The sequence below is a fragment of the Entelurus aequoreus genome, linkage group LG27 (assembly GCF_033978785.1).
Source record: "Entelurus aequoreus isolate RoL-2023_Sb linkage group LG27, RoL_Eaeq_v1.1, whole genome shotgun sequence".
NCBI lineage: Eukaryota > Metazoa > Chordata > Actinopteri > Syngnathiformes > Syngnathidae > Entelurus > Entelurus aequoreus.
In genome coordinates this window covers 12,116,390-12,141,299 of record NC_084757.1, presented here as the reverse complement: position 1 = coordinate 12,141,299, position 24,910 = coordinate 12,116,390, and the positions used below count along the sequence as shown (strand labels likewise).

Genomic DNA, 24,910 nt, shown 5'->3' with positions numbered 1-24,910 from the left:
GTGTTTATTCTAACATAAAAGGTCTTTGTTAACATCATAAAACATTTATATTCTATTTCTGAATGATTCAAATTGTGACAGCAGAACAACCCAGACATTGACAGCGAAACAAACTCACCTTGTGTTTAAAATATTGCCTGGCGTAGCTTTTGACTTGAAGGACGGTGCGACTCCTCACCAGCCTGGCGATCTTTGTCCATCTTCGTCCAAATTGAGCCTACGGCGACAAACACAACGACACGTTTAGGCTTGATTTTATCTAAGTGACGCTACATTTCTTTTAAAACTCCCAACAAAAAAAAACACACCAGTCCCTCTTCAAATAAATCTTTCTCCTGTTTGGACCATCGAGAAGAGGAGAAGCTTGCCGTCTTGGCTGGAGACCTAAACAGCAAAAATGTCATTAAAACGTGTTTTCTAATACGTTGTTAAAATAATACATTAATTTGGCACTAATTAGTCTTCTAATGGCAGGAATTTGAAAATATTCATGAGTTTAATATGACATTTCAAATCATGTATGTATGACTAGTATAAAGGACTTACTTCTTCAAGTTGGGCTTGCTGTTGGCATCACTCGACCAAATATCACCGGGTATCTCCTGGCCTTTCAAATAGTATCTACACGGAGTTTAGGTCCACTTTGTTCAGCCTTGCCAAAACTGGAATGCAGCAATAAATAAAAAGGGACTGCAAAAAGGCATTCCGTATAAACCAGGGGTGTCAAACTCATTTTAGATTGGGGCCACATGGAGAAAATCTACTCCCAAATGGGCCGGACTTGTAAAATCACGGCACGATAACTTAAAAATAAAGACAACTTCAGATTGTTTTCTTTGTTTAAAATTAGAACAAGCACATTCTGAAAATGTACAAATCATAATGTTGTTGGTTTTTGTACACTTGCATGTTGCGGTTAATAGTATTCTATCTTTATTTGTCCATATTTATACTTTCTAAATAAATGATGTGATAATGTTCATCAGTCAACTCATTGGTGAAACTGTAACTGAGGGTGCAGCCCAATACGTCTCTCCTCATGAGTAAAATTCAACTCCGTTTCTGCTTGATTCCTTCTTCTTGTCTTGTGTAATCGATAGTTCGGTGTTTGAACCTGACAGTAATGTGTTCTGAGTTCATGCACTGTGTTGGTTTTGTTCTTGGAACAAGGTGATGTTCATGCACCAGTAAGAAAACATATAACTTTGTCTTGAATTTAAAAATATATATATATAATATTTTTCACTAAAGAAGGGTTCGGTGAATGCGCATTTGAAACTGGTGGGGTTCGGTACCTCCAACAAGGTTAAGAACCACTGATCTACAAACATACAAATAATTGCTATTGCGACATCTAGTGGACGCATTTAGAACAGCAGTTTCTTTCATTCAAAAATGTTGGCACATTTTTATACTTAGCAAACTCTTACGTTTGACACCCCTGGTATAAACACAGAGAGGCGTGGTAAGTTCACGGGCCATGGGAAGAAAGGATACTGCTCCTCCAGTAGCATCCTCTGTATCGCCTCTCGGTTTTCATCACTGATGGTATTGTCCAACTCCCAGGGCTACAAAACAAATACAACATGGTGACAAATTAAACACATTCAAAAGTGATTTACAGCATAAACACTGCTGTTGTTTGTTTGTTTTTTTACTTACAAGAATTCCCGCGTCGCTACTCCAGGCAGACTGCAGGAGCTGCTCCTGTACTAAACCCGCTCCACCGTGCTCACTGGTACACATAACATAGAATAAAGTAAACCACGTTTTCAAATCATAAATACATAAATTAGTACACAAACTGAAGGTGACATTGATTTGTTCAATTGAGGTGTAACTAAATAATGTACCGGGCGGCTAACATTGGAGACAGCTAAACTTTAGTTAAGCAACCAAAAAGCCCGGAAATAAAAGCAGAACAGGGAAAATACCCACTACGAGCCAACAAAATAATAATTATAAAAAAATAAAAAGACCTTTACCTTTTATTAGTATCAAACTCGTCGCCCTCGATGTCAACTTCCAACTCGTCCTCCATCTTGAAGAAACAAAGTAAACAACCGGAAGTGACAGCGACATCGTGTGGTTGGAGACACAAACATCTTATAAGTAGACGCAGCATCGAGCGCTACTGCCTACTGGCGCAGACGAGACGCGGGGCCGCCATCTTGGAGTGGTGATCCGCGTCACTCAGTGCAATTCATTTGGCAGGAGCAATGAACTGTCAGCGCATTTAATTAATCTTACCTCACTGAATACCACTGATTTTCACGCGTTTTTTGTCATACGTGTAGCTATGATAAAGGACACATGTTTTATTATTCATAGTTTGCTTAACAGTAATAGAATATTCTTATATGCTATAAGTGACCAGACGTCCGAGATCAAAACTGGGAATATAATCCCAGAGAAGGGGGAAAAAAACGGTCAGCTATTTTTAAATTCAAGAAAAAATATGATTAGGTTATATATACATGCGTATATCCTATGTAGGATTACATTAGATATCTATATATCTTAGGGACCTATAGACTGTATTATTCTGTCTAGACACTTTGTATTGATATTTTGTATTACATTCTTCCCTTAAATGATCATGTTTACAGTGATTGTTTTATATGTATTTTTTATGCACCGTATTTTTCGGAGTATAAATCGCTCCGGAGTATAAGTCGCACCGGCCGAAAATGCATAATAAAGAAGGAAAAAAACATAGATAAGTCGCAATGGAGTAGAAATCGCATTTTTTGGGGAAATTTATTTGATAAAACCCAACACCAAGAATAGACATTTGAAAGGCAATTTAAAGTAAATAAAGAATAATGAACAACAGGTTGAATAAGTGTACATTATATGAGGCATAAATAACCAACTGAGAACGTGCCTGGTATGTTAACGTAACATATTATGGTAAGAGTCATTCAAATATCTATAACATATAGAACATGCTATACGTTTACCAAACAATCTGTCACTCCTAATCGCTAAATCCCATGAAATCTTATACGTCTAGTCTCTTACGTGAATGAACTAAATAATATTATTTGATATTTTACGGTAATGTGTTAATAATTTCACAGATTAGTTGCTCCTGAGTATAAGTCGCACCCCCGGCCAAACTATGAAAAAAACTGCGACTTATAGTCTGAAAAATACGGTATGTCGCTTTGGATAAAAGCGTCTGCCAAACACTTAAACATAAACATAACTTTTACCCCTGTTGGCTTTTACAATCTTTATCTTCATCATTTATTTCAACTTTATGTTATTCAAGTATGAAATTTTTAAATGTAATTAATTTCATAGACAAGCACTTCTATTATGGTCATACTATTGTTTGCTGGCGGCTACGATTTAGTAGATCTTTGCTCCTTCTCAAACTCTGTGGTAATATTCTTTTCACAAAATACAACTATTTGTTTAATGTTAAATCTTACTTGTGAAAAGTAATCCCCCGATTCCTATTTTCAACAGTCCGCTCATTTGAGCAGGAAAACGCTGAACACCAGCCCGGCATCTTTGTTTTCTACCTGTCAACTGTCAGTTTAGGCTGCTCTTCTGCTCCTCATCACCACTTCAAGATGGCGGCCCAATTTCTCGCGTCACAGCAGCCAATGCTGCGTCTACTTATAGGATGTGTATGCCTCTTCCAAGTTCCCACCTACTCATGGGCGGAGCCTAGCAGCGAAAACTGCTGTCATTTCTGAACTTTAGCTGATCAGAGACCGGCGATACTAAACTGATGATAGATTTTATTTCATTTTTATTTTATTTTATTTTATTAACTTTCTTCCTACCGATCTTCTTGAAATGTTTGATGGTGGGTCGAAGTGTGTGACGCAACTGCATGACTATTGCGGCTCCTTTATCGCCCTCTTGTGGTTTAAAAGTATAACAATATACATGCTACGAGCTTCCTGAATTTTTTTGGCGGTGGGTTGAATTTTCTTTCCATAAATGGAGATTAAAAAGCTAAAAAAAATGACTGGTTTATTTTAATTTTGTTTCAAAAAACAAAACAAGAAGGTTCTTCTTCTTTGGTGTTGAAAAGCAATAACTAAATATAAAAAAGTTTATATGTTAATTTTATATATCATAAAAGTAAAATGAAAATCCCCAGTAAACGGAAACGGAAAAAACAGTCCAACACGGGAAGTTTTTTCAAAGTAAAAGCGGGGATCCTACAGTACCCGTGTGCTAAAATGTATTTGGAGCCTTACACCCAAATTATTATGCGAGGACTGATCTCTATATATGCATACGATCATATCACGCGAAAGGGGATGAAAATAGATTTGATAACTATAGTATAGATTTTCTTACACGTCTGTCCGATTTCTCTAAAATCACTATTTCCGGTTTGGTGTTTTTCATTTTCTGTTGGTATGTGCATATAGATTTCTGTATACGTCAGTCTTCCTTGTGCCATGTCTAAAATAATTTCGGTGTATGGCTCCAAATACATTTTAGCCAAGAGTCACAGGCACACGGGTACCAAAGTAATTATCCCTCGTTTTACTTTGAAAACAAAACTTCCGGTGTATGAAAAAAACAATCCATTAATATCGGTCTCTTTTTCAGTTCTGTTTACTAGGGATTTTAATTTTTGTTAAATAAAATGTAAATTATTTTTTTAAACATGTAGTTATTGCTCTCCGACACGAAAAAGTTTTGTAATTTAATTTTTTGCATTTTAAAATGAAAATCAAATCAATGTTTTTTTTTATATGTATTTATTTTTTATTTTCAGTCATGAAAATAAAATTCAATGACCAAAATATACACCGACCCTTCAGTTTCTTTATGGAGACAATTTTAAATACTTGCTGGGAGTAATGAAGTTGTATAATGTTTTAGCTTATAGGTTCAAATATGCTTCAAAATCTTTAAAATCTGTCTTTAAAATCGCTACTTCCGGTTTGGTGTTTTTAATTTTCTATTGATATGTGCATGAAGATTTCTGTATATGTTGTGCCATGTCTAAAACCATTTAGGTGTAGAGCTCCAAATACATTTTAGCCAGAGTCACAGGCACACGAGTTTTACTTTGAAAAAAAATAAAATTAACTTCCGGTGTCTGGAAATGGGAAGAAAAAAAAACATGCTTTTCTGTCTGTTGATTGAAATGTTATTTCTGTTGAATGAATTTTTTTTTTTTTTAGATGTAGTTATGGTTTTTCGACACGAAAAAGGCGTTTTGTCACTTTATTTTTTGCATATTATAATTAAAGTCAAATCAATGAGTTTTGTTTTTCAACTTCAATTCATGAAAATAAAATAAATGACCACAACATACACTGACTCTTCAGTTTCTTTATAGAGCCAATTTTAAATAATTGTGGGAGGTAATTAAGTTTTATAATATTTAGCGTATTTGTTCAAATGTGCCTTTTACAGTTTTCGTAAGCCAATAAAAACATATTGAATAATGTTTCAATATCATTAAAACCTCCACCAGGACGTTTCATTTTCACGTGATCCGATAAAAGACGACAAAGGTGAAAGACAACAAAAAATTTTATTTATAAATTCACAGTTTCTAGATGGCACTACATTGTTGTAGTAACTCACTCCTGCTAAGAGAAAAAAACACTTTGCAGCTTTTCAGAGAATAATAGAGGCAACAAAAGCGAGAGAAAGACCGAAATATAGCACTTGACATTTAAAAAGGCAGAAAAGAAACAAGAGAAGAAAAAAAAAGGCATGAGGAGTCATTTCAAAAAGTGCACATGGCGCTCGTAGAACCCCTCCAGGGTGGGAGTTATCTCTGGGGCGTGGGGGGGGGGGACACAAATCTCATTACATGATCACACACAAGCATGTCATACACATTCAAAAAGGGTTAAAAACAAAGTGAATAGGAGAAAAGATGAATGATAAGTGTTTCCAAACAACCATTTTTGCTGCGTTCCCTTTTAAAAAATTTTTTTTTTTTAAACAATGACCAGGGACACACAGAAAGACCACCAGCTAAAAATTACTTCTTCACAGTTGGGAAAAATCGTGCAAAGTGGGCCGGAGCGGACCCCGGTTAGTGTAAAGAAAAGAAAGTAGACCCTGTAATGAGTAGTGATGTGTAGTTCCCAGCCTCGGTCAGAATAAACCACACTCAGCCCTTCAGAAAATGCACACAGTACAAAATGCAGAGACTATGCAAATGGCGCACTAATGCTGAATAGGCACAAAAAAAACAAAAAAAAAGAAGTTTACGTGAGGAAAAGGACTACTGAGAGCTTCTGAAAGCAGCAGCAGCAGCGTGAAGATTGAAAGGAGTACCAGTGTGTGCAGGCTTTCCTTTAAGTTGGTGCTGCAGGATGCGGAGACTGGCCAGCCAGTGGGAGGAAATTACTGGAGACGTAAATAAATAGATAAATAAAACTGGTCTTGCAGATTCGTGTGCCTTAGTAAACATGAGCGAGGATGGCCTCCAAGGCTGCTGCTGCTGCTGCTGTACTTGATTAAAATGTTTAAAATGGAACCTCGCTAAAAAAGGTTTGTGTTTTCTTCATTCAGCTAGTCGGGAGTAGACTGACAGAGGCGGGAGGGAAACAAAAGCCAAAGAAAAAGTGGTCCCCAAAGTCATGAAGTTTGTAACGCTCCTCTCACATGCGTGAATACTTTGTGGATGCCATGGTGGGAACAACTACACCATGTGTGCTCTTCTACGACAGACACACATGTTGTCCTCACAAGCCTTTAAAAAAAAAAAAAAAAAGGTCATAAAGGCACGTAACCGTTAAAAGGTCTTTGAGGGAGTGGACGCCGACAGGAGGTTCTTTGGGACGCCAAGTCTTTGTGCAAGCGTGCTCAGACGTGTCCGCTGACGGCGCTCACCCTGATGGTGCCCACGCCCATCCCCCGGCTGCCCTTCATCAGCTGCTGCAGGCTGGGCAGCGACGCCACGCGGGCCTCCGGCATGGGCGGGAAGGTCAGCTCCGTCTGCCGCGACTTCCGCCGTTTGGTGGAGCGCCTCTCCTGGCGGGACTTGACGGGCGGCGGCGGCGGCCGGTGGCCGTTGCACAGGCCCGAGGAGGAGAAGACGGGCGAGGGAGGCGCCAGGCGGGTGGCGAAGGACTCCTCGGAGTGGGTGGAGGAGCTGCAGCTACTGGTCTCTGAGGGGAGCTCCGTGGGGGCGCGGGGGGGCAATGAGGGCATATCCGGCAGAGGAGGCGGCGGCGGCGGCGGCGGCGGAGGAGGCAGTGGCGGTGGGGAAGGAGGATGCTGAGGAAGGGCGGGGAGTGGAAGGGATGCGTGGAAACCGTTGCATTTAATTTCACCGTTGAAGAGGGCAGCCGGAGGGTCCGACGCCTTCAGAGTTTCCACTTTGTCCAAAGACTTTGATTTGCAGCGTTTCTTCTGCAAGAGAAGAGGAGAGAGCCTTTAACATTTTACAACACACCACTTCTTAGAATATAGAATAGAATATATCTTTATTGTCATTGTACAACCAAATTGTAAGCAAAACTAATTGAGTGCAAATTCATAAAAACATAGATCAAAATACCAAGCACATAGCTCACATGCACAGTCATTCTTGTCTTGTGTTCAGCGACACTATTGCTCTCGGGTAAAAAGTGTTCTTAAATCTGTTTATTGTCCTGTAACTCTAATTTTGTTGTGATGCCCCGCTGGATGCATTAAACAACGTAACAAGGTTTTCCAAAATAAATCAACTCAAGTTATGGGAAAAAAAATGCCAACATGGCACTGCCATATTTATTATTGAAGTCACAAAGTGCTTTTTTTTTTTTTTTAACATGCCTCAAAACAGCAGCTTGGAATTTGAGACATGCTCTCCCTGAGAGAGCATGAGGAGGTTGAGGTGGGGGGGGGAGGTAGAGGGTAGCAGGGGGTGTATATTGTCCCGGAAGAGTCAGTGCTGCAAGGGGTTCTGGGTATTTGTTCTGTTGTGTTACGGTGCGGATGTTCTCCCGAAATGTGTTTGTCATTCTTGTTTGGTGCGGGTTCACAGTGTGGCGCATATTTGTAACAGTGTTAAAGTTGTTTATACGTACCCTCAGTGTGACCTGTATGGCTGTTGACCAAGTATGCCTTGCATTCACTTGTGTGTGTGAAAAGCCGTAGATATTATGTGATTGGGCCGGCACGCATAGGCAGTGCCTTTAAGGTTTATTGGCGCTCTGTACTTCTCCCTACGCCCGTGTACACAGCGGCGTTTTAAAAAGTCATACATTTTACTTTTTGAAACAGATACCGATAATTTCCGACATTACATTTTAAAGTATTTATCGGCCGATATTATCGGACATCCCTACTTTGTATAGTTCAAGACTTACGGTCATTTTAAAACATCCCTGCACATCATAATGGCAGCTACACTTTCCATCTTAAAGATCTAAAAAAAATGATTTGGGAATGTCCGCCGGGCCAGATTGAAAAGCCTAACGTGCGGGCCTTAATTTGCCCAGGTCTGCTTTATACCATTATAGCACATCAGTGCTTCAATAGAGTGAAGTATCACATGTACAATGATGTGTACATTATATTTAAAATCATAGCACACTTACACTACCGTTCAAAAGTTTGGGGTCACCCAAACAATTTTGTGGAATAGCCTTCATTTCTAAGAAGAAGAATAGACTGTCGAGTTTCAGATGAAAGTTCTCTTTTTCTGGCCATTTTGAGCATTTAATTGACCCCACAAATGTGATGCTCCAGAAACTCAATCTGCTCAAAGGAAGGTCAGTTTTGTAGCTTCTGTAACGAGCTAAACTGTTTTCAGATGTGTGAACATGATTGCACAAGGGTTTTCTAATCACCAATTAGCCTTCTGAGCCAATGAGCAAACACATTGTACCATTAGAACACTGGAGTGATAGTTGCTGGAAATGGGCCTCTATACACCTATGTAGATATTGCACCAAAAACCAGACATTTGCAGCTAGAATAGTCATTTACCACATAAGCAATGTATAGAGTGTATTTCTTTAAAGTTAAGACTAGTTTAAAGTTATCTTCATTGAAAAGTACAGTGCTTTTCCTTCAAAAATAAGGACATTTCAAAGCGACCCCAAACTTTTGAACGGTAGTGTACATGGCAGCAAATCTTGTTTTAACTGCCCGCGCACCTCTAAGTCACACAAAATTAAACTGAATCACGGAAGTAGATTAGTTCATGTTCGATGGTTCCATTGGGTTTAAGAAATTGCACGTGGACCGTGATTGACGGTCTGGAAAGCGAATCAAGGCCATCATTTCCTCCCATCGGTTTCACAAAAATAACCATGTACTTGTTGCATCTGTTCTTAAACCACTATTGTTTACATGTGCTAGCACTGCGAGTGATAGGTCTGTTTAAGGAAGACGTTCAACATTCAACACTATTTGCTCAGAAAATCGTTCTTACGGTTTTTCGACGCATTAACTTCCACACTTTATATGCACCTGAGGATTTATTTTAGTAAACAAAACAGACAGCATACGGATGACTTTATGAAGCTACGGTACTTCTTATGTTCATAACTTAATGAGAATGTAATGAACTTAAAAGAAGAATATTGCAAGCATTTGTTAGGATGAGGTTGAAAAATAAATGTGATGAATTAATTACAGATGATATACACCCGCTCATTTTTCTAATAACTTGACAGCTTTAGCTATTTGGTTTTCAGTTGGTAATCGCAGCTTGGCAAAGTCCTCGCCTCACACACACACACACATTCTTGTATTTTTTACTTCTTCAGACCTCCGCAAAATGCCTGCGTCTTTAGGACCACCCTGTCTAGATATATAAAGGTTTGTATTTACAACATGAATAATATATACACACTATGCAAATATAAAAAAGGTAAGCTTTTAGTTCTTTTTGGTTTGTAATTGGTTTTTAATCTTCATTATTTACTTCAAGTTATTACAGTATGTCTCTATATACATATTTATTTGATCTTTTTTTATTAATTTTGGCCAAAGGGGGCGCATTTCAATTTCTTACACACACTTGTTATTTCATATGTTGGCCAGAGGGGGAGCACTTTTAAAACCGACACAGTCAATTTGAAAAATCCCTCCTTTTTGGGACCACCCTCATTTTGATAGATGTCACCACCAGAGGTGCGAATGAGACATTCTCTATTAGATGCAATGGTTTTGAGTATTGGGACCATAATTTCGGTCCTAACTTGTTCACACCTCCTCATATGGAAGCTACTTTTCCTTGTTGATGTCTCAAGAAGGGTAGAAACACACACACACACACACACACACACACACACACACACAAGTGGCAACAATACTGTACCTTTTTCTCTGGAGAAAACCTTAGAGGTTCTACAATGTACAAGTCATCTGGACCTACTGGGGAGACGAGAGGAGGAGGGCTTAATAACAAGAAAACAACAATGTAACAAGCAGCAGAAAGATACCTTTTAAAGTACCAGTAGAGTGGAAGAACACGTTGCCTCTATGTTGAAGCTATTATCTATCATATATATGATGTATGGCACCAAAAGACTTAGAAAGTTTGTGAGTAAATGGCTATGATCGAAATAGTATCAATCTCACAGGGATTCCCCAGCCATTTTGAGAGATAATGAGCTAGCTTGTCAACTGCTCTCACTGCGATGGCGACTAATAGGATGTTCATATCTTTCCGTTTAGATGAACAATTAATCATGATCCACACAAAGGGTTAAAATTTTTTTTGCACAGTCTTCAGTTGTATGTCTTTGTCTCTATTTCCTTGTATAAATTGAATGTCACAGATGAGCAACTTCTAGATTTATGGCTAAATCCTCCAATTATCCAGATAAGTCGCATGATTCATAATCTACAATCAAATAAAGCCGAGACGTGATGATGCGGCACCAAGACACCGGCTGGCTCACAGTAAAGCAGCTGACTGGCTAATTAGCTGTCGATTAACATTGTGCAGCTAAACTGTGTCTGCGTTGGAGCTTATTATATATCACAACATTGCACAAATTTGGTGAATAATCAGGTCACAATATGTATAAAGAATATTGTTTGTGTGTTTCGGATGGTTATTTAGAGGGTTTTGTGGGCGAAATAGAGAGCCCCCATTGACTCCATTGTTAGAGGACGTTTATTTATTTAAGACTTAAAAATGCATTAATTAATGTCCTTTATTTTTGTGCAGCAAGCTGTTGGAGATATTTTCTCAGTCTGTTGTGGCCGGTGCCCTGTACTTTGCAGTGGTTTGTTGGGGCAGCAGCACCAGCAAAAGGGACTCAAACCGGATTGACAAACTGATCCGGAAAGCCGGCCAAACTATTGGCACGCAGTTGGAGGCGTTTGTGTCAGTGAGGGACAGGAGGACACTGGACAAACTGCTGGCCATCATGGACAATCCTGCCCACCCACTCCACCAGACAATTGAGGGACAGCGGAGTTCATACTCCAACAGGCTCCTTCAGCTTCATTCCCACAGTGTTTGATTCAAGAACTCCTTCATTCCGCACTCCATCCAGCTGTATAATCATTCGCCATACAGCAATAGATGATATCTGTCTATTACCTGACACCTTCTATATTAGCTACTTGTTTTTGTTTTTAATGTCTATTTTCTGCTGGATTTACTCTCTATTTTATGCTGCAGCTGTTACATATACTGTAATATTGTACATGGTAATTGTTGTATATTGTATATAAGATAGACATAATATATCAGTATATGTAATATACTGTACATATATCTAAATATTACGTATATATGTTATATTTTATATCGCTATATTTAGTCTATTTATACCTACGTTGTCCTTTCCATCCTTACACTTTCCATCATTGTAACTGAGCTACTGTGTGGAACAACTTCCAGTGTTTCCCACACATTCATTTATTTGTGGCGGCCCGCCACAAAAGAATTACGTCCGCCACAAATAAAAAATTAAAAAATTTAAAAAATTAAAAAATTAGTTTTTATTTTTTTGTCCTGCCTAGCTTCTCAGGCAAATCATATAGTTGATGTAGATGCCCATATAGGCTGTTCAGATTTACTTTACAAAAGAGAAGTGTAGGATACTTCTCTTGTTGCCTTATTTGTATTTGACCACTACTGTTTTCTGTTTATTTGTTACTGACTGTGGCAGGACACCTCTGCCTCTGTTTCACTTTATGTTGCTGGTAAATAATATGGTTGTAGTAGTAGGCTAAAGTTAAATTATTTAGTATGCACTAATTAAAGGGGCAGAGCTTTAAGAGACATTTTAGCTTTTATATTTTATAAGATATATTTTTTGTAAGAACCACAATTAATAAATATATTTCAGTGAATAACTTATTGTTCAAATCTGTATATAAATATGTACATAAAGTGTTGTAATTATATTGTAAAATGGATGGATGGATGGACATTTAAAACAAAACTGTTATTAATTAGTAAGTATACATTTTTTTAGCCTTTTTAGAGAAAATCATATCGTTGTAGTAAATTATGCAAATTGCTCTATGATGTCATGGTGACCACGCCCACAGCCACGCCCCCACCGCCACAGGTATCTTGGCAGTTTATGGGAAACACTGATTTCCCTTGTGGATCATTAAAGTTTGTCTAAGTCTAAATAAAAGAAAAAAATGTGTTCATGTCTTATATAGGGATTGTGAATGATAAACAGCACATCTCTCTTTAATGTTTGCATATTCCCAGTAGGGAATAATAACATGGTCAGAGTGCAGAAGCGTTCCTCCAGTGACGTCAATATATGTAAATGACCAAAGACGTTTGGAGCGCAATATTCAAAATGGCCTGTTGTGATGTTTAGACAATATTTCCACATACTTTGCAGATTGTAAATACAATTGGATATGGTTTAATGGATACAAAAAAACACAATTAAACATATAAAGTCAACTTGTTTTTTCCACTCTACTGGTACTTTAAGTTCAACCATTATTACAAATATATTCATGCAAAAATGTCCACCATGAGCAAGTAAAAGCCTGAAGCTCTTAAACTACTGAAGCCCGCATGTGGACACAAGCTGGCACTGACAGCTTCTTGCCTCAAGGACACACATACACACACATTTACGTGCGGTGTCATAAACAGCAGGTCACAAGCAACAGCTGGACACCAACCAGTAAGAAGGTCCTGTAGACACAGTCGGTGCGTGATGTTGAAGTTAAGAACACCAAAACTGACACGGTGTTTCTAAAGTACACAGAGTATCAGGCCACACTATTAAGGGACGTGTGGGATGGTGTAGGTGGTCTTACCTTCAGTAGAAGATAGGTGGAAGGACTTTGATCGAACAAGAGGACAGGTAACTCTTCGCTTCAGGCTCATGTCGTCATAGGAAGAGAAGCATCTGACGGCAAAAGGATCACCTGTTAATTCGCACTCCAGCAATTTGTCCTACAGTGCAGAACCCCAAAATGTATGTTTTACAGAAAATGAAACCCCCGCGGCTCTTTAGCGCCGCAATAATAAGCTCCCTGGAGCTTTTTCGAAAATGTGCGAAAAAGGAAATATTGTTTGTTTTATTATGGTTTCTGTAGGAGGACAAACATGACACAAACCTTCTTAATTGTTAAAAATCCCACTGTTTATATTAAACATGCTTCACTGATGAGAGTAGTTTTGTCCTACTCATTTCAGCGGTCCTTAAACTCACCATAGTTTGTTTACATGTGCAACTTTCTCCTACGCTGCCACAGTAAGACATGTTTTTTCTCATTTTGTCCACCAAACGTTTTATGCTGTGCGTGAATGAACAACGTGAGCTTTGTGGAGGTTATTGACTTGTTTCAGTGCAAACCTGGCCTATTTGGTCACTGCATGGCTGCAAGTTAATAGATGCTAACATGCTATTAAGGCTAGCTGTATGTACATATTGCATCATTATGCTTCGTTTTTTGGTAAATTTGACTTATGTCCTCTGTGTATTAAATTTATATTTGCATGTCTCATGTTGTATTGGCTGAATTTCTGATACTTTGTGTGCCGCTATAGACCACAGCAAACGTTGCACAACTTGCAAAGATCGTAATAAATCCATTAGAAGAAGACAGCCTGCCATTTCCTTTAACTTGGACACACACATCTATAACTTTGGCCATTCTAAGACAGTAATTTCCAGGAGTCATCTCACCCTCGGAGAAGCCCCTGTTTTACTAATGTTGTAAATATGTGTAGAATGAATATTACATTTCAACATTTCTGTCAACAAAAGATTTGAGTCAGCCTGCGATACATCAGTGTTTCCCACACATTCATTTATTTGTGCCGGCCCGCCACGAAAGAATTACGTCCGCCACAAATAAAAAAAATTAAAAAAAACAAAAACAATTTTTTAAATTTTTTTTTGTCCTGTCCAGCTTCTCAGGCAAATCATATAGTTGATGTAGATGCCCATATAGGCTGTTCAGATTTACTTTACAAAAGAGAAGTGTAGGATACTTCTCTTGTTGCCTTATTTGTATTTGACCACTACTGTTTTCTGTTTATTTGTTACTGACTGTGGCAGGACACCTCTGCCTCTGTTTCACTTTATGTTGCTGGTAAATAATATGGTTGTAGTAGTAGGCTAAAGTTAAATTATTTAGTATGCACTAATTAAAGGGGCAGAACTTTAAGAGACATTTTAGCTTTTATATTTTATAAGATATATTTTTTGTAAGAACCACAATTAATAAATATATTTCAGTGAATAACTTATTGTTCAAATCTGTATATAAATATGTACATAAAGTGTTGTAGTTATATTGTAAAATGGATGGATGGATGGATGTTTAAAACAAAACTGTTATTAATTAGTAAGTATACATTTTTTGAGCCTTTTTAGAGAAAATCATATTATTGTAGTAAATTATGCAAATTACTTGACGATGTCATGTGACCACGCCCATAGCCACGCCCCCACCGCCACAGGTATCTAGGCAGTTTATGGGAAACACTGTACATAGTCATTTTGATAGTAGGCTAATATAGCTGATATAGACACGTGTTGTAACGAAAACAATGTGAAACTGTCAAAAAACGAAGACTTAAAGGAATGCACAAGAGTTTGCCCCACAACAAGAGGATAGAGAAAAATAAGGAACTTTGTTACAGCAATGTCAGACTACAATGGCGGATTCACGCAAAGCTCTTTGGGTAAATGTATACCATATATGGATAATCCACAGATGTAACTAAGGCAAATGAGTAACTTAAGTCTCAAATTCCAAAGTATGAAGGAAGGCAAGATTGTTTTATAAATATACTGTATCTCCGCCATTTTAAATTTTCGGGACTTGAGCGGATCCCAAATAGGCAAAACAGGTACCAATAGGCAATAAAGGTTGGTTTTGGGTAATAGGTCCCTTTTAAGTCACTCACAATGTACAGAGAACAAACAAAGGACAATCAATACTGCAATAAAACACAAGAGATGTTTTATTCCTGTGGGAATAATAATCCCACAGAAATAGCAACATTGCAGGTATGTGTTGCGATGAAGAGCGTAGCAATTTCCGACTGCTGTGAAGATAACAGGATTCATGACTGTCCTGAGGAGGAGGACAGTGTGAGGAAAGTTAAGATTGCTTATGTTTTGGCGTGGTTGCAGTCGACTGCAATAAAGAAATTCGACGAGTGCATTCATTATGGAGAACAAAGCATATTTTGTCACGGTACGCGCATGATTGTTCTACTTCTTCAGCCAGTCCCGTGTTTACAGACCAAAATTGTACTCCCATTATTATTCTCTATTATGAACCTGAAAATATAACATATAAAATATAAAACATAAAATATAAAGACAATATAACATACATCCATAAACGTGGATGCATATGCAAAAGTGCAATATATTTATCTGTACGGTAATCTATTTATTTATATCTGCACCTTTTTGCTGTTTTATCCTGCACTACCATGAGCTAATGCAACAAAATTTCGTTCTTATCTGTACTGTAAAGTTCAAATTTGAATGACAATAAAAGGAAGTCTAAGTCTAAGTCTAAAGTGTAAGTTCTTCCACACCAGTGCCGGGAGGGTACACACACCTCTTGGGGCTGGGGTAGTGGTTGCTCTTAGGAAGAGCAGCAGGGTTGTCTTTTGGAGCGGCACTGGAGCTGCGGCAGCACTGCAGGCACATGAGGAGGCCCAGAGACACGCACAGAACCAGAGAGACCACGAGGTAGCTCTGACGGTCAGATACCTGCAAAGGAAAAAAATCGACTGTTTATTTTGTTGGTCATCATTTGAAACAGTCAATTTAGAAGGGTTGTCAACATAGGCAGGGTCAACTGCATCAGGGTATTGCTTGGATTTTACGGACGTCATGTCGGGCTCACGGCCCGACCATTAAATGTGTGGGGGTCAAGCTAGCTCTGTTTTCAAAGGGTACTAGTCGCCATTTAGCCCTTCTCGAAGAAAAAACATTTAGCCCTTCTCGAAGAAAAAACGCCCTATGCTTGCGTTGTTGTCGACTGTACGAATCATTCGAATTGCGATAAACGTTTCTTCAGCCTTCCTCGAGGGGTAATCAAAAAGGGCGGAAGAGTGAAAGATTTTGCAGAACGACAACGATAAAAGCATGAAGCTCACTCTCCAGTCCAAGGGAGCAGAGTCGAAGAATGTATGAGTTTGCATAAACGTTTGTTTGATATACTTGTAACTAGGGCTGCAACAAACGATTAATTTGATAATCGATTAATCTGTTGATTATTACTTCGATTAATCGATTAATAATCGGTTAAAAGAGACAAACTACATTTCTATCCTTTCCAGTATTTTATTGAAAAAAACAGCATACTGGCACCATACTTATTTTGATTATTGTTTCTCAGCTGTTTGTACATGTTGCAGTTTATAAAGGTTTATAAAAAAATTTTTTTTTTAAATAAATAAAATAAAATAAAATAAAATGCCTCTGCGCATAGCATAGATCCAACAAATTGATGACTAAATTAATCGCCAACTATTTTTATAATCGATTTTAATCGATTTAATCGATTAGTTGTTGCAGCCCTACTTGTAACTATAATTATTTCCCATTTAAGTATTGCCTTGATATTAGTTGTATTTTTTTAAACACGTTTGCTATGAGTGTTTCGAAAAGCACCAACTCGGCGTGTCTAAATCAATCAATGTTTATTTATATAGCCCTAAATCACAAGTGTCTCAAAGGGCTGTACTAGCCACAACGACATCCTCGGTACAGAGCCCACATACGGGCAAGGAAAAACTCACCCCAGTGGGACGTCGGTGAATGACTATGAGAAACCTTGGAGAGGACCGCATATGTGGGTAACCCCCCCTCTGTATAAATCAAATGTCAGCAAAACCTAAAAGAGTTCAGTTTTTATCCAAGGCAGCAATCGTGAATGAATCTTTCAGCACATACACAATGTTGACATCTATAGTTATATTTTGATAAAGACGGGGAAAACACGCACATTCTTAAATGGCGCGTGCAACAGCAACAAACATGGCTGTAGACGTGAAGTTAAATCATGAAATGCAACCGTACCACCGCAATAACGATGCATATTTATCCAGGAGAGTCTTGATACCAATTTCCTTGACCCAGCCACACACAAAGAAGTTGTAGAGATCCATGCTTTTCCAAGTTTTCATCTGTTTTGTTAAGTAGAATGGCCTCTGGAGCACAATAGTTCGATATGTCTGGGAACGCGACCGACGTATAATCCTTGATATCACTCGACAAATAATGTTTTAGTTTTTTTGTTAAAGCAACCAGATTGTCACGAATTGGCGGCCTCGTCATTCTGACCCGAAAGCGGCGCTAAGCAGGCCCATTGCCAGGTAAAGTGAAGGGTGTTACCCCCGACAAAAACATCGGCCCTGGAGGGAAGGTCTCTCCTGTGCTCCTCGACTACGGTCTGGCAACCGAACAGCAGGAAACTACATTATTACCTGTCACTCTGTATAACTCCTTCTGCAGATCTGAATGCTTATTATTTAAATATTTACCTAAGTTTTAAGAAAAGGTGGCAATACTAATCGCCACCTTTGGCGAGGCGTGCTTTAAAGCAGCGCTTGCAGTTGCGGCGCCTCCTTATTTAAAGCGTCACCTTTATCGTTAGTTTTGAAGCCCAAATACCTCCATATTGCGCTGCACGCACCCTCTTTATTAAACAGTAGAATTGCCGTTTTTTGCCATTCTTCCTCCCCACACTGATTTTGCTTGTATGCGCTTTGTGTGTGTGCGTGTTGGCACACTCAACATTATGCGCCTCAGATTTGTACGTCACCGCCGCATGGCAGCATGCGATTAAAACAATGAACCAGCATTTTTTAAAGGCAGTATAGTATCGTTATTAATTATTAGTACTGCAGTACTTTATTAGTAGCGGTATACCATACAACCCTACATAAAACACAAAAAAGTGTTTGCAAAACGGTGATGAGTGTTGATAAATCACATTGGGTGTGCTAAATAATTATATTTGCATCTTCTCCCAGTATTTTGGGCATTTTGATGATCATCATATATTTTGCATATTAATGAAGACGGACACAAAATGTATTTTACACCTTATTCTGCTCACTTAACAGGAGCAATCCACTTTGCACACATTTAGTGGACCAGCTTTGCGTGTGCTATCAAGTTTGAATGTGTTTTAGTACACGCAAACATTTAGTAAATCAGGCCTAAGTCGCTACTGGTCCGACATTTCCTCAAAAATAATGTTTAATAAAAACAACTTAAAGCCTTATCCAGCTGTTTACTGAAGTATACTATTTACTGCAAATCAATCACAGCACTAAATATCAGTTATGGCCTCATTAAATACTAATAATTGGTATCTGCCCTGGAAAAAACTATCGGTCGATCTCTAATTAATAGAGTAGTAAGAATCGCCCATATGAAATCAAATAACTGTCACCTCTTTCTGAAGCTGGTTGATGGTAACGGTGAGATTGAGCATCAGTTTAGTGACATTCTCCAGCTGACTTTGAAGAACCTGGATGGAGTCCTGCTGCTTCTGGTCCTGACAATGAACCAAATATGTCAAAAAGCAACATCAGATGATAGAACAAACCACATTGGGACTTCCTGACCACAAACCTGCTCCTCAGCAATGCGAGATGTGTTCTGCAGCTTGATGATGGTCTTATTGAACGCCCTCTGCATCTCCTCCATTTGTTTACGGTATCTAAATAACACAGGGGTTACATTCGGTTAGTTACCAACAGGGCCGTAGCAACAAATTCTGGGCCACCATACACAACACTACCTAAACGTCATTGCCCTATAAACTCACACACGAAAAACGAATTACTGCTTGAATAAGGATGAAACCAGCATTTTAAAAAACACATGTAAAAAACATAATTAGGTTTTTGACTTTTTCAAGCTGGGCTTAACATTACTTAATTACTTAATCGTTTTAAATTATTTTCAAGGTTCAACTTTATTGTCCCCGCGGGGAAATTTGTCTTGGGCACAGTGCATCATTGCTTTGCTTTCTTAACATACACAAAAACAACAGAACAAAAACACAAGCACAGACACAACCACAACCAGACAACTAACATTTAAACATCAGAACATGGAGCTTGATAGACATAGGTGGCACTTTGATTTAGGCATAAAATCTACAGGGACGGCGTGGCGAAGTTGGTAGAGTGGCCGTGTCAGCAATCGGAGGGTTGCTGGTTACTGGGGTTCAATCCCCACCTTCTACCATCCTAGTCACGTCCGTTGTGTCCTTGGGCAAGACACTTCACCCTTGCTCCTGATGGCTGCTGGTTAGCGCCTTGCATGGCAGCTCCCGCCATCAGTGTGTGAATGTGTGTGTGAATGGATGAATGTGGAAATACTGTCAAAGCGCTTTGAGTACCTTAAAGGTAGAAAAGCGCTATACAAGTATAAAACATTTATTTATTTATTTATTACAGTATGGAGATAAAGATAAAGTACCAGTGTGCATTGCACTAGAGCTCATGGATAAAGTGCTGTTGTGGTATGACTGCTGTTGTTCTGTTGTATTGTCTTATTACTGTAACTTTGTTTGTGCCGCCCTCTTTGTCAGGTCGCTCTTGAAAAATAGTTTTTAATCTCAATGAGTCTTTACCTGGTTAAATGAAGGAAATTGAACATATCTAGAACACATACACCAACCCCTGTATACATCTGTATATATCTATACTTTTAAGTTTATTGTGCCAACAATTTCAATTTAAAAAGGCCAGAAAATAAATGTAAATAATCACAGAACCGGTCATTAACTTAGATACGATTACCAGCTCAATGGCCTTGTGGTTAGAGTGTCCTGGAAGGTTCAAACCCCCAGCAGAGTCATACCAAAGACTACAAAAAATGCGACACGAATGGACAATGAAGGTGAAGGCAAAAGAGTGAGGAGTGTCCTGACCAGATATCGAGATCCCGAAGATTGATTGTTGAAAAATGTTCTTTATCACATTGATTACTTTCACGTGTCTATTAAAGATTTGATTAATTTATGATGGCTCAGGAGTGATTCCCTACAATAGGGCCCCTCAGCACACTGGATTCCAGTAAGGCTGAAACGACGCGTCGACGTAGTCGACGTCATCGGTTACGTAAATACGTCGACGCCGTTTTTGTGCGTCGACGCGTCGCATAATGACGTCACACTACCGTCATGGCGAAGCGCAAAGCAGACGATCAAAGAAGACGATGCGAGCGGAGCGAGCGAGGGGGGATAAGCATGACAAAAGTGGTCAAAAGTGTGGGAGTATTTCAATAAACGGCCTAATAATGTTGTTGTATGCACACTGTGTCGAGCGGAAATGGCCTATCATAGCAGCACAACGGCTATGAACGAACATTTGAAAAGAAAACCATCAACTAGTCAATCGTCCGCGCGAGCATACGTTGTCATCATTACACAAAAACATGAATGTGTCATTTGTATCTGCTAGGGGTGTAACGGTACGTGTTTTGTATTGAACCGTTTCGGTACGGGGCTTTCGGTTCGGCACGGGGGTGTACCGAACGAGTTTCTAAGCTAAAGTCTTAACAAGCTGCTTTGCTCCGTCTGCCTCTGTCTCAGCACGCAGCATTGTCCCACCCACACAACCATCTGATTGGTACACACGCAGCATTGTCCCACCCACACAACCATCTGATTGGTACACACGCAGCATTATCAGCCAATCAGCAGTGCGTATTCAGAGCGCATGTAGTCAGCGCTTCAGCGTGGAGCAGATAGGTGTTTAGCAGGTGAGCATCAGGCAGCGGACTCTCCCCAAATGATAATAAACACCTCCCAGTCAACTACTAGTAACATCACTATGAGCCCGTTGACCTTCTAGAAACTTAAACTGCAGCTCAGCTCGCTAGAAATCCTGGCTTGAGGTGAAGGCTAATTAGCTCTCAGTTCCAGCCACATCGACCCCTTCTGAGCGCCTATTTTCAGCTGCTGGGAATATTGTAAACAAGAAAAGAACCAAAGCATGTAGACATGCTAACATTTCTTCATTACAACTGTTAGTCACTCACTGGAATGAGTAGAATTGGTTATTGTGTACTGTGTTGGACTGGATGTTTATTTTGCACATTTTAAAAGCAATATTTAATGTTTACAGTGCTCCAGAATATTTCGTTTTGCACTTTTTTGTATTGGATGTTTATCTTTATTTTTTGCACATTTTAAAGCAAAATAAGCAATACTTTTACTTTTGAAATGCTTATACTATTGCAGAATATTAAGATTTGCACTGGATGTTGACTTTTATATTTGCACATTAAAAAGCAAATAAGCTACTTTTAATTTTGTTAAATGTTAAAAGTTTTAAATGTTTACATTGTTACAGAATATTTAGTCATGTTGTTGTCAATGTTGACTGAGTGGCCATACTTCTTTTTTTTTGTAAATAAAAGCCATGCCTTTTGAAAAAACGGGCCTACATTTATTTTTTCATCTTCATTTTGAATAAAAAAATAATCGGCAAAAGGAAAAAATAATCTATAGATTAATCGAAAAAATAATCTATAGATTAACCGATTAATCGAAAAAATAATCTATAGATTAATCGATAGAAAAATAATCGTTAGCTGCAGCCTTAGATTCCAGTTAATTGAAATACCACAAGACTGGATATTGTTCAGATAAGTTCAATTTAAGAACTCGCCTACAAAGCAACACTGGAGAGGACTATGACGTGCGCATTTTTCGCGCATGCGTACTAGGTCGCGTTGTGCCGGCAGACGAAGGGGGGCAGGGGGTCTTAAACGACCATTGTGTGTGTGTGGACAAAGACTACAAAAAACAGGACCCATTGCCTCCCTGCTTGACACTCAGCATCAAGGGTTGGAATTGGGGGTTAAATCACCAAATGATTCCTGAGCGCGGCGCACGCTGCTGCTCACTGCTCCCCTCACTTCCCAGGGGGTGAACATGGGGATGGATCAAATGCAGAGGACATATTTCACCACACCCAGTGTGTGTGTGACAATCGTTGGGACTTTAACTTTAAATGTCAAATTTCCCTTTACTTCAGAAAGAGATTAGCCGATAAATACAGGATTATCATCTGTGGGTAGTACGAATCATAATTATGATGGTTATATTAGTAAGTCTTTAAAAAATAGTGACGCCTGTGTTTCTAACTTGAATCCAGGGTCCTTGAACACACCCCAGTTATGTGCAATGAGATGCAAAAGTGAAAGTTTTACATAACGTTTCCCTATGCCGCCACATGTAGATCCAATGGAAAACCCTTTTTCATTTTTGATAAGTGGTGTAGACAGTAGTAATTTGATTCAAGCAACATTATTGAACATCGACGGCAACATTTATTACCTTTTTTTATAAACTGACATATTTAAATGACAGAAAAAAAATCTTCAAACTTTACAAAAGCTCGGGGGCCCTGTTACATCATTCCCACCTACGTCTCCACTTCGACGCCACTGGTTACCAACACTAATAAAAAGGTTTTTGCCAGGTGGTCCTACCTCTGGCTGAGCTCCTCCAGATATCTGCTAGACAGACTCATGTTCATCTCCAGGGCTTTGATCCTGTTGTTGAGCCTCATGAAGACGCTTTCCTTCTGGCTGGAGCCGTGTACCGTTGCGCCATTCGCGGCCCCGCCGCTGTAATCGCCTCCGTTCTGCATTTCTGCGTAGAAATCGGTGGCGGTGCGGTGCACATTCCCGTTAGTGTGCAACAGGTCCTCATACCCCGTGTCCTGGGGTTCCCCGCCTTGAGGGAGCGGGTCTGCCTGCTCCTCTGGAGAAGCAAATTTATGTGGGTCCCTGGTCTCCTCCCCCGACTTGACTGCATCGGAGTCCGTGAGTGGGGGGGCGGCCGGTTGCTCCGTGGGAGGGGACACAAGGTCCTCAGGCTTCGAGGCGGTGGGGAGAGCTTGCACAGGTTGCTCCTTAGCAGTGAGGAGTGCAGCATCTGGAGAAGCGGTCTCCTGGGTTAGAAGTTGTTGGGTTGGGCTCGTGATGAAGGTGGTGGCGACGCTGCTCAACATGGTCTCTGGGACAGCGGAAACCTGGAGTGGGGGAGTGGGGACAGGATTCAGGGCGGCGTCTTTAATGGGAGGAAGCAGCACGTACTCGTGTGTGGGGGTGGGTCGCGTCAGGGAACTGTGGGGGTCTGAGAGGCTGTGAGGATGAAGGGTGGAGGGTCTGCTCGGCTCCAGAAGGAAGTCGAGCTGCGGAGTGTGGGAGTCGACGTGCGGCGTGGGGGAGACCTCGCTTTGGCTCTTGAGAGGCGCCTCCATCTCTGTGGTCGTTTCAGTGAGGGGAAGGGTCTCCGGTAAGGGTGTGGAAGCAGGGTCGGGTACCTGAAGAGTTGACCGCGTGAGGGCGGGGCCTTTTACACGGGGGCGTGTCTGCGCGTAAAGTCTTCGAAGTCGCTCCCTGGCCAGCACGGCGGAGCACCAGCGGTGGAGCAGCTCGGGCAGCGTGGCCATGCAGGACAAGGAGAGCGAGGACAGGGGCAAGCCAGGACAGTACAACTGGCTCTCCCACTGGTGCCTGTCTGCTGCCTCCTCTGCTTTCTTCTCCTCTTCCTCATCGCCCTCCTCTTCCATCAGGGTGACGGTTGACTGGTGGGGATCTTCGTCGTCCTCCTCTTCAACAAGAGTGACAATCTGTCTGTCTGTATGGGGCAGAAGGGAAGACGACGCAGAGGAAACGCTGGAGGAATCCGAGTCCTTGTGGGTGGTGGGTTCTTCTGGTTTTTGACTAAAAAAAGAAGGAAAAGTCAGAATTAGCAGCATATTTATCTTGACTTACACATTTAAAAAATACAATTAGCAGCACTTTTATCCTTACTTAAGCATTTTAAAAATACAATTAGAGAAGAAAACTCAAACAAACAGCTAACATGGAAAAAAACCAATTCTAACAGAATAGTGTCAAAATAATAGGAAAATTAAGTCATAATATTAGACAAAAAAGTTGTAATAAAGAATAAAGTCGGATTGTTATCATGATAAAAAAAAAAGATTTTAAAAGCCAAAGAGGACGTTTTATTAAATTTGTAAATTTATGAAGTAAAACTGGCTTTTAAAAAAAAATTTACATAGAGGGAAAAGTTATTACAAGAATGAAGTCAAAATGTAATGCCATCCATCCATCCATTTTCTACCGCTTATCCCTTTCGGGGTTGCGGGGGGTGCTGGAGCCTATCTCAGCTACAATTCGGGCAGAAGGCGGGGTACAGACAACATTCACACTCACATTCACACACTAGGGCCAATTTAGTGTTGTCAATCAACCTATCCCCAGGTGCATGTCTTTGGAGGTGGGAGGAAGCCTGGAATACCCGGAGGGAACCCACGCAGTCATGTATATATATAATTTATCCTGCTGTTTATCAGGATAAAGAAACGTTTTAGAGGCCAGAAGAAAACGTTTTAATAAAATTGCAATTTTTGAAAAAAATCAAAGTTGCAATTATTGGGGAAAATGTTATAATATTACAAGAATTAGGTTAAAATATAGGATGTATATAATAACTTACCCTGGTG

General features: G+C 39.7%; 2 protein-coding genes across 10 annotated transcripts in view; both read right to left on the bottom strand.

Annotated features, from left to right (window-relative positions):
* mysm1 (Myb-like, SWIRM and MPN domains 1) overlaps positions 1 to 2,068 on the bottom strand; it is a 29,469-nt gene extending 27,401 nt beyond the window's left edge. For both annotated transcript variants that reach the window (XM_062038859.1, XM_062038858.1), the window contains exons 1-6: positions 1,986 to 2,068; positions 1,663 to 1,735; positions 1,498 to 1,568; positions 547 to 621; positions 309 to 384; positions 119 to 217 (exon numbers count right to left, since the gene is read on the bottom strand). In XM_062038859.1, coding sequence (XP_061894843.1) covers positions 119 to 217; positions 309 to 384; positions 547 to 621; positions 1,498 to 1,568; positions 1,663 to 1,735; positions 1,986 to 2,041 — 450 coding nt within the window. In that variant the 5' untranslated portion in view covers positions 2,042 to 2,068. The remainder of the gene's footprint in view (positions 1 to 118; positions 218 to 308; positions 385 to 546; positions 622 to 1,497; positions 1,569 to 1,662; positions 1,736 to 1,985) is intronic.
* A 3,440-nt stretch (positions 2,069 to 5,508) lies between these two features.
* Positions 5,509 to 24,910, bottom strand: part of suco (SUN domain containing ossification factor) — a 91,771-nt gene continuing 72,369 nt past the window's right edge. For 5 of the 8 annotated variants that reach the window (XM_062038829.1, XM_062038828.1, XM_062038832.1 and 2 more), the window contains 7 exons: positions 22,881 to 24,122; positions 19,002 to 19,089; positions 18,820 to 18,924; positions 15,970 to 16,124; positions 13,198 to 13,289; positions 10,262 to 10,317; positions 5,509 to 7,359 (listed from right to left, as the gene is read on the bottom strand). In XM_062038829.1, the coding sequence (XP_061894813.1) occupies positions 6,811 to 7,359; positions 10,262 to 10,317; positions 13,198 to 13,289; positions 15,970 to 16,124; positions 18,820 to 18,924; positions 19,002 to 19,089; positions 22,881 to 24,122 (2,287 nt within the window). In that variant the 3' untranslated portion in view covers positions 5,509 to 6,810. Of the gene's footprint in view, positions 7,360 to 10,261; positions 10,318 to 13,059; positions 13,133 to 13,197; positions 13,290 to 15,969; positions 16,125 to 18,819; positions 18,925 to 19,001; positions 19,090 to 22,880; positions 24,123 to 24,910 lie in introns of those variants that run through there. The other 3 variants (XM_062038830.1, XM_062038836.1, XM_062038835.1) reach the window with 3 other exon arrangements.